Source organism: Haliotis rubra, unplaced genomic scaffold, assembly GCF_003918875.1.
Source record: "Haliotis rubra isolate DU_JTF1 unplaced genomic scaffold, ASM391887v1 Scf184, whole genome shotgun sequence".
NCBI lineage: Eukaryota > Metazoa > Mollusca > Gastropoda > Lepetellida > Haliotidae > Haliotis > Haliotis rubra.
The window spans coordinates 985806-1002140 of NW_025765825.1; the positions used below are offsets into that span (position 1 = coordinate 985806).

The 16335-nt window shown below is 38.1% G+C and overlaps 2 protein-coding genes across 5 annotated transcripts in view; both read right to left on the bottom strand.

Moving 5' to 3' along the window:
* The window catches only part of LOC124273788 (dynein axonemal heavy chain 5-like), a 97921-nt gene extending 95977 nt beyond the window's left edge, over positions 1-1944 (bottom strand). The window contains 1 exon segment of the mRNA XM_046709095.1: positions 1719-1944. Coding sequence (XP_046565051.1) covers positions 1719-1829 — 111 coding nt within the window. The 5' untranslated portion in view covers positions 1830-1944.
* Positions 1945-8953: 7009 nt separating this feature from the next.
* Positions 8954-16335, bottom strand: part of LOC124273790 (protein NDRG3-like) — a 37560-nt gene continuing 30178 nt past the window's right edge. For all 4 annotated transcript variants that reach the window (XM_046709097.1, XM_046709096.1, XM_046709098.1 and 1 more), the window contains 5 exons: positions 16082-16182; positions 15494-15559; positions 14141-14240; positions 13208-13295; positions 8954-10519 (listed from right to left, as the gene is read on the bottom strand). In XM_046709097.1, coding sequence (XP_046565053.1) covers positions 10425-10519; positions 13208-13295; positions 14141-14240; positions 15494-15559; positions 16082-16182 — 450 coding nt within the window. In that variant the 3' untranslated portion in view covers positions 8954-10424. The remainder of the gene's footprint in view (positions 10520-13207; positions 13296-14140; positions 14241-15493; positions 15560-16081; positions 16183-16335) is intronic.

The following is a 16335-nucleotide window of genomic DNA, read 5'->3' on the forward strand; positions in this document are numbered from 1 at the left end:
TCAACTGGGTTTCAAACCCAGTACCACAGGTTCCTGCCATGCCTAGTTACGGTGTGCCAATTGAACATTGTAGACGGCTCTGGTACACAAACAATTGTTTACACCAATTATTGTCTTAATCTTTCACATTACTTCATTATGAAATCAGAAAAGCACAATTCAAACACAATTGTCTTTCTAGGTCTGATAATATCTACTTCCTTTTGAAAACATTATCATAGCTAGGCCTCCTTAACTGAAGTCTCAGAACCACCAAAGATGCATTGAGTTATCTACAGTTCCTGGAAAAACCTGTGAAGATGTAACACAATTGTCTTTGTCATGATTTTTATGGGTTCATGCATTTATACAGTTATTGTCTAGAAGATCATGAGGCTCCAGTGAATATAGTTTGTTTGATATGAATCAGTTCGAAGTCAAACACAGATAAACATGATGTGCAACTTGCAATTGGATATTATTAGATCTCACAAACCAATACAACATGTGAATTAGTCAATCTTAACAATTCCTGTATTAACATGTATAAGATGGCACAACTGGAGTGGTGACTGCTGAAAGACTCAGATTTTGGTACAGCGTTATACCAGAAAGTATGGACTGACTGACAAGCTGACTGACATTGTGTGAGATTTTATGTTCTCCCACATGCAATGGCTACAGCTTATTGCTATGATGTGCAGAGTTATGTCCCTTTATTCTGTATAGGCATTTTGCATTCAACATGGTTCTTCCTGTATGTAGAAGTGCAGCCACTTGTCCAAAGCCTGGGTAAAATAATGTTAAATAAGCTATGCTTACACTTGTCTATATACTAATACTTATAACTACTGAAAATAATTCCAAATTACAAGTTTGGACATGCATATCTCAAGAGTATATAAGTTGCTCTGTGGTATGTTTTGTAAAAGAATCTAACCCTGATGATTCAAGAAGAAGAGATTACACATTTTTATTGCAATGAAATAAACAAGCAAAAAATTAAATATGAAGGTTTTCATAAACATTTAAGGTGCAAATGCAGGGTTGTATGACAGATAAACTATATGGATCACTTGTTGGTATTCCAGTTAGTTTATAATTGGATGTAACTGTTTGAAAATGTTCATGAACTTATCCCTAAGTTCAAACCATAGATACCTTAAGGACCATAGCTTTATAAGATACCTTAGGGCTATTATAAATCTCCGGTAATTGATGTATAGAACTTCAACTAGTTCACTTCATTATCAAGGCAGATAAATTTATAGAATTTATGGATATTTTGATACAAAGTATGAATGGCCGTTTCTGGATTTATAGCATGGCCATGCTGTGATATGGAATCATGTGTCTAAATCATCAGTAAATGTGTCAAAACATTAATATTTAATTGAGAACAAATATTTATAAAATATCTGCCATCATATCATCCCATGAGGTATATAGATCTATGGAAGAATTAAAAATCGCTGTTTGTAAACAAGAAGAAATACTTCGGGATGGGAGAGCATGGTTGGAGTTGCATATATTACATATACAATGGCACATATCTTTAGTTACACACTGTATTATATATAGCGTATATTCATTGTGCATGTCGGTGGGTAACGATTAGAGTTTCCAAACCAAAGCGTTTTTATATTACTGAAACCTGTCTTATTATATGAATACACGTAATATCTTGAGCTCAGAATGTATATATATTCATTAATTTATCATATATATGTTGACAATACCTGCTTTTCTTTAATGTTTTCACCGGGTCCCAGAGCAGCTAGTCGAGTTTTCTTGGCCTCGGCGCTCGTGGCCCGGTTCTTCGAGCCACGGCCAAGATTTCCGTCCGACATTGCGGATATATAAACCTCCCAAACAGATCAGATGCCTCCTCAGCTGGACAGTTCCCTCGGGTTGGTTTCTTTCAAAACTTTCTGTGAGGAAACGGGCACCTGATGTTCAACACAAACTAGCCGCCATCTTGAATGTTTACCAGTTTCCACGCTACGGCATGAAAGGTCAGGGGTCGTTTGCATATGTGCGGCCTCATTACCGTACAGCTGGCAGCTCGTGTCCGTTATTTAACAGTAGGTGCGCGCGACAATACATTTTTATCCTGTTTAGTAAATAGATTATTTTAGAGACACGGATCCTCACGACTGAAACGTTTGTATGATATTAAACAATCAACAGTAATATTATATGAATGTTTATGAATGTTTAATTCCTTGACTCACTAAACGACCATGACCATAGTATTTTTCTGTTCAAAAACGAAAAGACCAACCTGCTTGTAAGAGTCGTAACAGTACAATTTGCATTTATTTTCTTCTTTGCCAAAACAGTTTAAGAATACAATTAGAAACCAATTTTATTTTCTTATTTCCGATTAGTATCACAAAACATCACAAAATTAAATAGATACAAATGACGAGCTTTCTTGGATTTTATACAAATGTTTCTGTTCAGGCTTCACACGCCTACTATCATATCATCGAACTAATTGCGTAAATCGATCATCATGCTGCTGATCACTGGATTGTCTTCCGACTAGGTTATTTACAGACCCCTACGTGCTGCTAGTAGGGTATGGTCAAAATGTTCAGGTATTCAGGCTGGTTTGGCTTTCATCGTGCCCCGACACGTGGGACCTACTTTGCCCATAATATCAACCACTGGTTTAAGATACAGACAATTAGAATACCGGATTTTAGAAAGGGGTGGGGGGTGCACTTTCCGAAAACGGGGCTCACACTTCATTTTCACCCGAGTTTCAATGGTCATTGAACAAACTTTCCAGACAAAAATGACGCAGCACACTCTTGGATCCGCCTAAGGCCCAAGGAATATCGCCGCCATGTATCTGGGATATCACCGATAGGCGTTAAACAACAAACCAACAAACCATGTTTACTCTACGCTGTGAATCATACATCCCTGCTTCTGGTCAGAAAATTGCCGTATGAAATAAAACTGACATCTAATTCCACTAATTGCCTCGTGCCAATTTGGCTATCACCCGCGAATATAAAATGTTTTGTTTTCAAGGATTGTGCAATGTGTAGTTGGGTGAATTGTTTCCAAACGACCTACAAAAACTGATTTTAAATATCGACTCTCGAACTTGACAACCAATCATACTTAAATAGTGTAGCGTGAAGCCTGGAGGTAATAAAACTTCAAAATTAGTTGTCACCGTACGTAATATTTCGGATACGTACATTTGAAGATGTGTCGTACATGTGTATAAAAGCGTAATTAGTTTGTATCATGTGAGTGAGTGAGTGAGTGAGTGAGTGAATATGTCCTTTCACGTCACGTTATTTAAGGTTGAACTGCATGAGTGTGGACACGGATGGTTAGACCGGAGTCTCACGTTCCTGAATGATACGTTTTTCACTCCGCCCAACCCTTGCTGTCATCGAAAAGTATCAGATGCACCAAGCCTAGATTTTCCCCAGCTTCAGGTTCAGTCACCTATCTCACTGGGGCTCCTTTTCAATAACGGAGATATTTGTTTCCATCAAACGGTAGTCTAGTTAGACCCTGGAAGCAGAAGACTCATTACCTGTAAAAGTTCACCTATCACATTTGTACCTGAGTATGTCATCATTCTCCGACGCTATGGGTGATTGATCATGCTATTAACCTTATATAGTATCTGATTTCAACGCAAGACTATATGTTACTGATTAAACATTGCCCATCAGGTTCCACAAATCTCTATACTGGTGATCAAAATATATTATATAACATTTATATGTTCTCTTTTATCAAATGTTACTATGTACTTTAGACTTATGAAATGTTTATTGCTGACGTCTTTGAGTGGGGGCGGTGGGGTAGCCTAGTGGTTAAAGCCTTTGCTCGTCACTCCGAAGGCCAGGGTTCGATTCCCCACATGGGTACAATGTGTGAAGCCCATTTCTGGTGTTCCCCTTCGTGATATTGCTGGAATATTACTACAAGTGGAGTAAAACCGAACTTGAGTGGCTTTTAGAAGTCGGTGTGGTGATAACGGTGTTAGTATCTACGCCGAAACGTCGCATATATTGTAATAATTAAGTTGTATATCCATAGAACTTTCCCCTCTTAGAAATTAATTGTTGTATTTTCTTATTGGAATAAAGACTCTGTGTGTCTGGCTGTGTACTCTCGTCTTAAATACATGTAATGGTTTAGCGCTAGAAAATGCTAAAGCCAATGGCAAATTCATGAGTGAGTGAGTTTAGTTTTATGCCGCACTCACCAATATTCCAGCAATATGGCGGCGGTCTGGACCACACAATCCAGCACTAGTGATCAACAGCATGAGTGATCAACAGCATCTACGCAATTGGGATACGATAACATGTGTCAACCGAGTCAGCGACCCTGACCACCTGATCCCGTTAGTCGCCTCTTGCGACAAGCATGTGTTACAGAAGATCAATTCTAACCCGGATCTTCACGGGTTAAATTCACAAATGAGTGGTTTGTGTTCAACATCACTTTTAGAAGTGATGGAGGTTGTACACTTTTCCCAGGTTAAACCACCGAGGGTTGGTTTACATTGCAGTATTAAAGGAGAATTTGGTATTTATTACTATTTAATCCCACAACGGATCCTGACTTGGGGGCACAACTGAACAATCGAATTACGGTGCTTCAGGCCACTGTGCTACCCAAAGCATAAATGGCAAATTAACAAGAGTAAGTACGGTACCATAGAAAGCAAGCTTATGTCATCATCGTGTTCCCCTCGCCCGGCAACGCAGGACTGTATGTACATTCATATATGTGTGTGTACAACAACTAAACACATAAATCACTCCACTCAATACATTTGTGGATATTGAACATATATTGGATAATTGTTCACATGCATTTGAATAGGTGTCAAACATTTGTCGTAACACACCCATTTAACATTCGATCTTGAATAGAAGCGCATTGTGCAAGTGCCTTTTAATTGTTCGAGTCATTATTCAATACGACAAATGATACGTTAGGTATACGTTAAGGTTCCACATACAATTGCTTATTTGATGTTCTTGTATTGTACACGCTGTGTGCGACATTTAACACCAAGTATTCAAAATGGATATTATTGATTGAACGTGAGCTGAACAGATCAGGTGTACACCATGGGTACCGGGTTGGGGGTTAACCGCGTTCGGTGTTAATTGTGAACTAGTTTCACAGAGAAACAGGAAGATGATTATTCTAGTGCCTATAGCAACCTGCACGAGAGGCAACAACACACTTTCCCTTTTTCCACATAAACTGAACATATATTGTTCAAAAATATTGTTCAAAATATTATTTTCTAACAATAAATGTACCTTACGATTAAGTACCTGAGGCAGTGTCTTTCAAGATACTGCGGTGTAATTATCATTATTCGGCGACTAAGCATTCTCCATTTTGGCAATAGACGTTCGGACACATGACGCTTCGGATACCTTTACTACCAGTATTAAAAATCCAGCAAGAGCTGTTGGTCAATGGGAAACTATTCAGTGTCGAATCTGATACTATCAGTATTAAAAATCCAGTAATACTCACTTATACAGTACCTATAAAGATTTTATAGAACAGCCGGCGTTTTGATTTGAATAAATTGTGTAGTTTATCAGTTATGACATGACAGATTAACAAACATCGCGTGTTGTATCCTCTTGGGGGTAGTTCACGTGGAAGAATGTGACACATTCACAGTTAGAGTAGAACTTCAACACGTGGAAACACAACGAGTGGGTGAAAGAGTAAATTGGATACTCAAAAGTATATGGTAAATTTATTGCGTATACAGTACAGCAGCCTCAAGCCTTGTTAAACTTAAGCCAATAGTAGTGTGAGCCACAATTCAATTTATGATTGGGTACACACAGGGGGCTCCAAAGTACCCCTTTACTACTGGAGAGTGTAGCCGCAGTGTCAGCAATAGTCTGACTGTGTGTGTCTGGAAGGAATGGCTTAATCCATCACGATTCAACAAACGTCCGCTGATTCGACGGAGCATGATGTAAGACTTGCTTATTCCAACCCGCTACATATGAAGTATTCCACATCTGATAACAAAAGAAGCACCACAAACAACTTTGATAGTTTGATGGCTAACATAACGAGAAAGAACAATTCCAGAGGCCGCAATGTGTACAGAGTGTCTTCACGAGACCTTGAAAAACACTTTGTAATTCGTTGGTTGACACTCCAGGACTGGTTTGCTCTTAAAACCAGAACAGAATTATACAGCAATCCCAGCACCAGTAAACAAGTTAAACAAGCCCAGTCCATTCAAGGTCACAGATATCTTCCAGCTCTGAAAAATGAAGAACTGGTTCGAGTTCCAGAAATGCGATTGAAGACGTATGGTCATAGATCGTTTTAGTACTGTTCAACAAATTGCCACGAATCTCAAACTGTCCCACTGCCCGTGACCAATTGTACCCCGGAATCCGGTCAGATGAGCAGATAAACTGTTTGAGTGGAAATTGATTAGTGCACCTTCCATGGGTGCCGTTGTACAAAGCGCTCTTAACCCTAAGGTAACTGCCTTACCTTGAAAGTAAGCATAGATATTAACGCCATTCTGTACGACAGCTTTAGACTGCTACAAACTATAAATGAAAATATTTTTAGTCAAGTCCATAAATTCATTGTACACAGCAAGGGTCTCAAATTCTCAATTAATGTGTAATATGTCTTGCGTCTGTTCAATGTCTATATTACACGTATGTTTTCCATGTAATTTTCGGAGCGGGCTTTTAATCAGTTGAATAACTTATGCCCAGTTCCTTTCAATACTGAATAAAATATGTTCAAACAAACCTTAACATAGACTTACGACTTGTGTAGCGCTAAGGTTGCTTTGTACAAGGACACCTCGGCCGCGTACCTATAGCTCTCTGCACGTTTTGCCGTTCGTCCTCGATTACTGGACGTTCGGTGAGTGCCGTGGAGGACCTGATCGGAACGTTTCGTGTAGAGGAATCTGTTCTGCTACCTGCTAACCACATATTGACACATTCCGTGTATTGGTTATGATACTTCAGATTGGTACAAGTGAGCGTATTTTCAGCCCTGAGACGAGCATTATGTTACCAACGTCACATCAACTGGGTACTAAACGACATCTGTGTGAATTCGCGGAGGTTCTTTGTATTCACACTAGCTGAATTATTCACTTTCGATAAAAGAATAAAAAAACCCACGAAGTCCACCCCCAGCAGGTGCGAAGCACCACCCACTGACACATTCAGTTGTTCTTGGGTGTAATCCTTTTAGATAAAATATTTGGCCCAGACAGTTGGCCACAGGAACAACCACCCCAGATATTGGGTTGTACTGACATAACCAACCATCCAGGCTACAGTGTGTCCCCTGCCTTCATCACAGTCAACGTATGGCAAGCAGAGGATTACAGGAACCTATTTATTAGTAGACATGGGGAATGGGATGAAATGAAAGACGACACAGCATATATTCGGACATTGTTTATTGTCTACAGACGTGTGCAGTAGATACATTACCCCACAAATAGATTCCTACACACAATGCTGCAGTCATTGAACTTCTCAATAGTCTCTCTCTACTTGGTCTGCACATTAATGAAGTGAACACATTCTGTACAAAGTAAAACCTGCTAATACCAAAAATGTATTGAGTAGCAATAAATAAAATATGATATGTAAGTTAAAATATAACGGCAATTATAAATTGTGTTAATCATAAGAGTTATAAAAGCAAACATTCTGACAAATCATTTGTTGTCACAAAACTAAAATTAATCCTTTCGCAAATTGTCGGCTAAGAGTTGTGACTTGAACAGAATTGTGCCGTGGGAGTTATTGTGCATACATTAATTGCATTGGTTTTGGCACTTGGTGTGAGATTGCATCTATTTGCGTGTTTCAGTCTTTCGCTACTTGTCTGAAAATATGGAAATATGAACATAAGGTTTGTCTTGAAAGAACGACCATGTATGATGACGAGTTGTGGAGAGGAGTAAAGTTATAAAGTGTAATATACAGTAATACAACATTAGGCCAGATCTGTTTATTTTCATGTTTTGAGATATACCTCAAATTAGATTAAAATGATAGAATAAAGAATCACATTTCTAAATTGGATTAAAAATAGGTACTTTCACTATGTAAAAACAATTATATCAATAAAATTATCCTTCACATTAACTGACAAGAATATTCTCTTTCATTCCTGCCCTTACAATCCCAGAAATCTGCAAAAAGAGAAACTAAACTGGTCCTGTCCAACTAATATCACAAATATTACATAGAATAACAATGTCCAAATCAATGTGTTTATACATAGCAGACATACAAATACTTGGAATGCATTCATCTCTCATAAGCACTAGATCACAAAATTCCTTCACAATACACACTGCCTTCGGCACAAATAAAATATATTCTTGATTCTCATGCTCCTGAATCCAAGACTTATAATCAAACAGCTGATAATCATGATCGGGTGATATATTACTGGAGCTAATATTATATTATAAAGAGGATTAAGGGCTGACAGTCTGTGGGGGTTAATATCACCGAGGTACTCTGAACATGTGACAAAGACAGCACCTGGTAGGCTTACGACATCATCTGTCATAGTTACTATTTCTTCAGATTATATATTATCTTCTGTGTCTGAATTTCCATCACAAAATAAATAGATGTCCACAAAACATGAGCATGGTCTTGCAGTGAAAATAATATATACAGCTGGAAAACCATTCAAAACAGCAATAGCCATTTCTTAAAACTGAATCCTTTCAGCTAAATTTGACAAAAGTCTTCTGTACATTAAACATTTTAGTGGAACCTATGAACAGAGTTGACAAACCAAGAAACATGGGATTAATCCCATGTGCCTCGGTTACTGGCATACCTAAGACAGTCATGGAGGTTCACCACAAGAGTGAGTGAGTGAGTGAGTGAGTTATTGTTTAACGTCACATCGGCAATATTCTCACCACAAGAAAACTTGGATGTTTTTTATATATGTTTCCAGGTGCATATTATTTTGTATGTCATAGGAATGTGACCTTAGTTTGTGCAAAAGAAACAGCGAATATGAAATGAACATGCAGGCTTAAAAACAGTGGTCAAGACACTGCAAGATGCAACATTATCAGCTGATATACCGATCTGCTCCAGGACACTTAAAGAAATCTGAACGTTTTCGACTAGAAATTAGACATGAAATTAGAATCAAGATTACTAAAACCAAGTGGTTCATGGCATGATATTACAGCATAATCAAGATAATTTTCCAGTCTCAATGTAATAGACATAATCTGTACACAATTAAATCTTTCATTCACATGACAACTAAAATGGAAAATATGAGAAGCAAAATATTTACAAAAGGGCATAAAATTCATACATGTTAAAAACAAATGTTGTGTAACAAATGTACTGAGACATCAGACAATGTCAAGTAATTTGATTATGTTACAACTATTACAAGACTGCAGTGTATCCAAGAGTCATCTTCCAGTATTATCCTCACAACAGTGCTAGCAATCAGTGGCAATTCCTGATATAGTTATTTTGACATAATTGCTCCATCAAATAAACTGTGGAATATTTTCACAGCCATAGCAGAATCATATCAATCAATGATATTATAACATTGTTAAAATATTGACTGTAAAACATTGTATATTCCGTCCTGATAACTCAAGGAACTGTCATCAATAATATCATGTAAATATTGTCTATCAACAGTTGTAGGTAAAATATTTTAAAATATCTTGCAAATATGACTTTTATTGTGGCAATATCTTGTTTCTAGTCAATGTATTAACAGAATATTTTTCTCAGGGAATTCACATGTTCCAATCTTTCTGCCAAGGGAGAATTCTGTTCTCTGATGTTCTCGTTCAGATAAAGTGACTGTGACAAATAAAATTTCATGAAGCAAAATATCATAAAATACAGATCAAAAGTTTAAAAAATCCTCCAATATTCCACATTTGTCTTGATTAATGATAAGCAACAAGTTCTAATGCAAAACACTGTACACAAATAACATTATTTTCCAGGATCGACTGACACATGTTATTGCCAAGACACAACAAATATTGAAAGTTAACCATGTTTCTCTCTGCTTCGTTAGTCAAAGTGATCAAACAAACTCATGACAAACTCTGTCAGCACATACCACAGGAGTTGAAACCAGGTCATGTGATGGGTCATTTTAGCTGCTCAGATATATCACATAACACCTTCCCCAAACCTTACATATCCTTCAGTTCACAACACAAATCAACTCTGTTAGCACAAATGAGTGCACAGCCTTTCTCAAACCGAGAAATCAAAATAGTGTACAGGACAAAGATGGCGGTCAGTGTTTGCCAGCTGCTACAGCAATCTAGCTAGGTAGCTCTATCGGAGCTGATGTACTTGGAGTGGCAATGTCGGGGGTCTACACATGGACAGACACTAACAGACAGCTGCTGTCTTATTCCCCAGGTTGTTGGAGGAACTGAGCTGGCTGATCCTTCCTGCAGTGCTTCGGGACTGCGGCAAAGAGGGAACTGTAAGGAAACAGAGAGAGATTGAGTGAGTGAGTTGGGTTTAATGCTGATATAAACCGAAAGGAAAACACATGTGCATTAGTTATTTCTAGTTACTTTAAGAACCAAAGTTGACATCAATGAGGTTTTTGTTTGTTTATTCCAGCTATATGTTGGCATCCTGTAAATAATTGAGTTTCGACAAGACAATCCAGTGATAAACAGCATGAGCATCAATCTATGCAAATTGAATATTATGACATGTGACACCTGAGTTTTGACCTCATGGCCACCATATTCTCGAAACACTCAATAATTATAAACAATGGGTAGTGAAGAACATATCCGATGTCAGTCTGAACACAGCTGGACTTGACCAAGGCCAACCACAGATTACTGACAGCACCAGTCCAGAAACAGCTGACCACTCATTTGAATTCAAGCACTTAACAAATTCAGAAAGCAGTGTGTCTGCATAGGTACCATTTTGCCCCATGAGCAAGTGAATGAAATATGGTCGATGCTACTTTGAATCTACTATTTTGGCAATCATGGTCATGACATATCATGTCAGCTTGATCTTGGAGGAAGAGCTATGCTTTAGGACCCACATGGGTATGGTGCTAACAGTTATCATAATCATGTCATTTCTGGAACTCATGATCAAATGTCAGGGCACACTACACACACAACTGTGGGGCTCTTGACAGTTGAGACATACATTTCCCTATGCCCCTCTAAAGTAAGTCTGAAGTTCTAGGATCAATGCAATCATTATCATTTTACAGAGTGAGTGAGTGAGTAAGTTTGTTCTTTTTGCTGCTTTTAGCAATATCACGGCAGGGGACACCAGAAATGGGCATCACATTGTACCCATGTGAGGAATCAAACCAGGGGCTTCAGGGTAACAAGCAAACACTTAAGCCACCAGGCTACCCAGCCACTCGAGTTCACAGTGAGTGAGTAAGAGGTATTAAAGAGGTATCAAACAACAAGGCAGACAAAGGTATGGACAGAGGTATTAGCACTGAGAGGTATTAGTCTGATGTTACTGCTGCAGTGCATGTTATTGTTACATGTTACAGCATGTTATTGTAACATGTTATAAATCACATATCTCTTGTTCTGAACATGGCCATACACCTCGTATTAAGGTGGATCAGACAGTGCAAACAGAAACCAGTTTAATATTTTTGTGCATAAACGTTTGAAAAAAACATGCAAAAAATGAGTTTCACTTTCTTGTTTAAGATTTCAGTGATTCCATGGAGGATAATGATGCAGAGACGTGTATTTTCTGTAAGAGGTAATATGAAAAACAGTCATTTACATTACTGATTTTCTAATATTTCAGTCTTAACAGATTTACAAGTATTTATTAAATTACCTTCACAGGACAGTGCTCATAAGTTAATTCCAATGGTTGGTCAGTAATATTTGTCAAATTAGTTCTTAATATATTACCATAGACATGATAGAAGGAGATCCCTCGCCATGTTAAGTTGATGTACATTTATACAAACAAATAACCCATACTAAATGATTACATGCATGATGAATAAAAGTATGAGCAGTGAAAATTTCATGTTTTGATAAATAAATTTGTGACACGTTTTCTAATAATTTTTAATAAAGGCTTACATTCTTCATCATCATGCATTGGCTACAAATTTCTACCCTGGACTTGAAAGCATATAAACAAATATGAAGATATAACTATGTATAAGTCAGAATCAATCACAAAAACATTTATCATGACATAATAATTTCATCCATGAAAGTAGATAAAGTGCAAAGTGTGTTTTCCATAACAAAATAGCACCAATCACAAGTTTTCAATATCATGAGCACCAATGAAGTGTTTTAGATATGAGCACCAATGATGTTTTAAATAATACGAGCACTAATGATTTGTTTTCAAGTTCATACTTAGTTCTAGCCAGTGAACTTGGAGACAAGTTCACAAGACCTGAAACTGAAAGCATCTGGATTTGGTGTCGGCTGAAGAAGCTGTTTCTGAATATTACAATGTGACAATACTTGACTGTGATATTTGCTGTGAGACTTTCATATAAGAGTTATCTCCCTTACCCCAAATTACCGACTTTAAAACTAGAGCACTGTCTCAAGCATTGATCAGTGAAATTTGACTTAAAGAATCTATTAATGGAATATGCAAACAAGTGTACAGGATTAATCCAGTCATGTTGCAGCTAAAGGAAATCTAAAGAGAGAGCAAGTAGTTCATCACTTCCATTAAGAAATTCAGATTGGTGTGTGAATTATGTAGCAGAAACAAACCCCACACACAGTTGAACAGAAGATTGTTGCCATAGTCAGGTTGGAATAGCAGAGAGACAAACAGAAGACAAGTCAGATATTAGTGGTTAAGAGAACAGCACTCCATTGTCAACACTTCACGACCTTGGACATAATGCATAGTCTGTGAACACATAATTGAGGTATTGAATCCAAGGTTCAACAGAACATGCACAGAGTTGTTTTCCCTCCTGGGACAAATACAGAGCTTTATTTCATTACCAGACTAAAATTAGCCCCAAATCGACACTACACTGTTACCTGGGCAGTGAGTTCATGGTTAAAGGCAGAACATTATGCAAACAGGAACGTGAAGTGTTGACAATGCCATGTGACACTAGAGGCTTTCAGCTGTCAGTCATGAGATCACAAGTACGTGTGTTCACTTACCGTAGCCCATGCCCTGCAGGAAGAGCTTGAAGGCCTCGGTGACCTTGCCTGGCTGCTCCTCCAGCGGCATCCCTCCACAGTCAGCGATCTGTGAGAAGAGAGAAGAGTCAGACAATAAGTACTTCAAACATGCAATAGGCATTCAGTTTAAGATTTCTGCTACTAGTCTGAGCCTTAAGTCTTGCAAACTTTGGTTACGCTTTTGGCACTCAGCTTAGAAAACACATGCTAAAATCTCTTCAAAACTGAGTTGAGGCTAGTAGACACAAAACAATCTTTGACAGACTTCACATGCTTAAGGGGTCTGTTGTAGAACACACCAACTATTTATCAATTATTAAATTATTGTTGAAACTACAGGAACACTTTACCTGTCTGTTTCAAAGTCAACACTGCAAGTGGAACCTGATTTAATGAAGTATTTCCAATACTATTTCCCTAATAACTTAAGTATTAACAATATTTATCTTTATCAGAAATGCAATCATGGGGCAGTCAGAGTGCAAGGAATATAAGCTGACATTTCCTTAATAACTGGAAAAGAAATGTGAAATACTCAATGTTTCTGAAGAAATGGGTTTGGGTGAAATGAGGTTTATTGATGCATTCATGATTATTGCACCGATACAGGGATATGCTAGCATGTGTGGGGCTGCTTGTACTGGGCCAGACAAGTAGTGCAAGCCCATGCAACAGTTATACTTGGACAAACCCCTCTCAGACACAGTATCATGACTCGGAGCTGTCTAGTCCTTGTTGTATCAGTACTATCACCTCACACCTGGCACCAGTCAGAGAAACAAATGTCATCTATATACATCTGTAGGAAAACCAGCTGTGGATTGAACCCCACGATCCACAAGACCACAGGACAGGGTTTCAAGGAGTCAAAGATTAACAAGTTGTGATGACAATGAAATACTGGGCATGTACCTTCATGAAGTCTGTCTCCTGTGGGTCCATGCGTCCATTCATGTTGACCACATCTTCCATGTGGGGAGAATCATCTCCAACAAGCATCAGTGACCGGCACCTGAGATAAAATAAATAAAACTCTTGTTAATGACAACAGGGCAACATGATCATGACAGTCTGAAGGGCTTCTGGACCAAGCTAGCTGACATACTTACAGTCCACAGCATCCTGGTAGACTCAGTCACACAATGTTACCCTCCTGCCCATCATTTACAAGCATGGAGCATTGAGGATCTAACAAGGAATACACTCTTCAATTTATTAGCTGCATCTTGATATACAAGCTTCAGAATTTCTGCTAACAATTACATGACGAACTGCTTCTAATCTCTTTAGGGTTTTGATTAGCTGCATCTTGATATACAAGCTTCAGAATTTCTGCTAACAATTACATGACGAACTGCTTCTAATCTCTTTAGGGTTTTGATTAGCTGCATCTTGATATACAAGCTTCAGAATTTCTGCTAACAATTACATGACGAACTGCTTCTAATCTCTTTAGGGTTTTGATTAGCTGCATCTTGATATACAAGCTTCAGAATTTCTGCTAACAATTACATGACGAACTGCTTCTAATCTCTTTAGGGTTTTGATTAGCTGCATCTTGATATACAAGCTTCAGAATTTCTGCTAACAATTACATGACGAACTGCTTCTAATCTCTTTAGGGTTTTGATTAGCTGCATCTTGATATACAAGCTTCAGAATTTCTGCTAACAATTACATGACGAACTGCTTCTAATCTCTATAGGGTTTTGATTAGCTGCATCTTGATATACAAGCTTCAGAATTTCTGCTAACAATTACATGACGAACTGCTTCTAATCTCTATAGGGTTTTGATTAGCTGCATCTTGATATACAAGCTTCAGAATTTCTGCTAACAATTACATGACGAACTGCTTCTAATCTCTTTAGGGTTTTGATTAGCTGCATCTTGATATACAAGCTTCAGAATTTCTGCTAACAATTACATGACGAACTGCTTCTAATCTCTTTAGGGTTTTGATTCTCCAGGGACACACACTGTAGCCATCAGACCCTTATTACCAAAATCCATCAGCTTTAACAAGCCGGGGATACATGTACCTGGGACCTTTTGTGGACAATCTGTGGGGGAAACTGTGGGGTATCTGTGGGGGGTAACTGTGGGGGGTAACTATGGGGTATCTGTGGGGGTAACTCTTGGGTATCTCGTAGGTGTCTTTTCTCCATGTATTCTGCCTTGCACAGGTTTCCATACTGTAGAGACACTTCCCCAGAATGGAGACAGTCCTTCCTTAACTTCCTATCCACACATCTGATCACCTACCTGATAGTCCTGTTCTGCATCTTCTTCAATGGGTCAAGCTCCCGGACAATGTTCATGTCTGTACGTCTGATAACAAATAACATGTGTTTACTTACAATGCACATTCTTTGTCAGAATATGGTAACTCAAGAAGTGACATAAAAAAAAGAAGAAAACAAGCAAAACCTTTTGTGCAGGCCTTTAAATTCAACAACCTCTCTGTCCAAAACTAGTCAATCATATGAGGTATATAACAATCACAAGGATATGTGGAACTTCTTGAACAGATGTGTATGAAACTGTTAGAAACAGCTCATGGTAGTCACAGAGACAAAATTAGTGTAAATGGTACAGATTGTATGGATATAGAATAGATCTTGGTCTTGTTTATCATTTTATCTGTTTGTTGCCCGTTTGCTCGTTTGCCGTTTAACTACACGACGATCCAGTGACAGACATCATGAGCATCAAGATAATTATCATATCCCTGACATGCAACACAATCCCTTTAGCTGCCCTTTACAACAAGTGTGGGTTGCTGGAAACAAATTCTAACCCAGGTATTCATGTGTAGAACATATACAACTGAGACAAAGCCAGACAACTCACTTCAGGTAGGACTCGATGAAGAGAGCAAGGTTTTGTGGATTGATGGACTTGATGTATTCCTTGTATACAGTTATCAGATCATGGTTATCCCAGCGAGTTTTCTGAAAGAGACAAATGACAGTTATTACAGATGATATCAGTAACTCAGTGCTACACATCAAATATGCTTCATAGATGACAATAAACTGAGCTGCTAACTAGATTCTAAACATCGAACATTCTGCAGAAGATTAAACAATACACTGCTTACTACT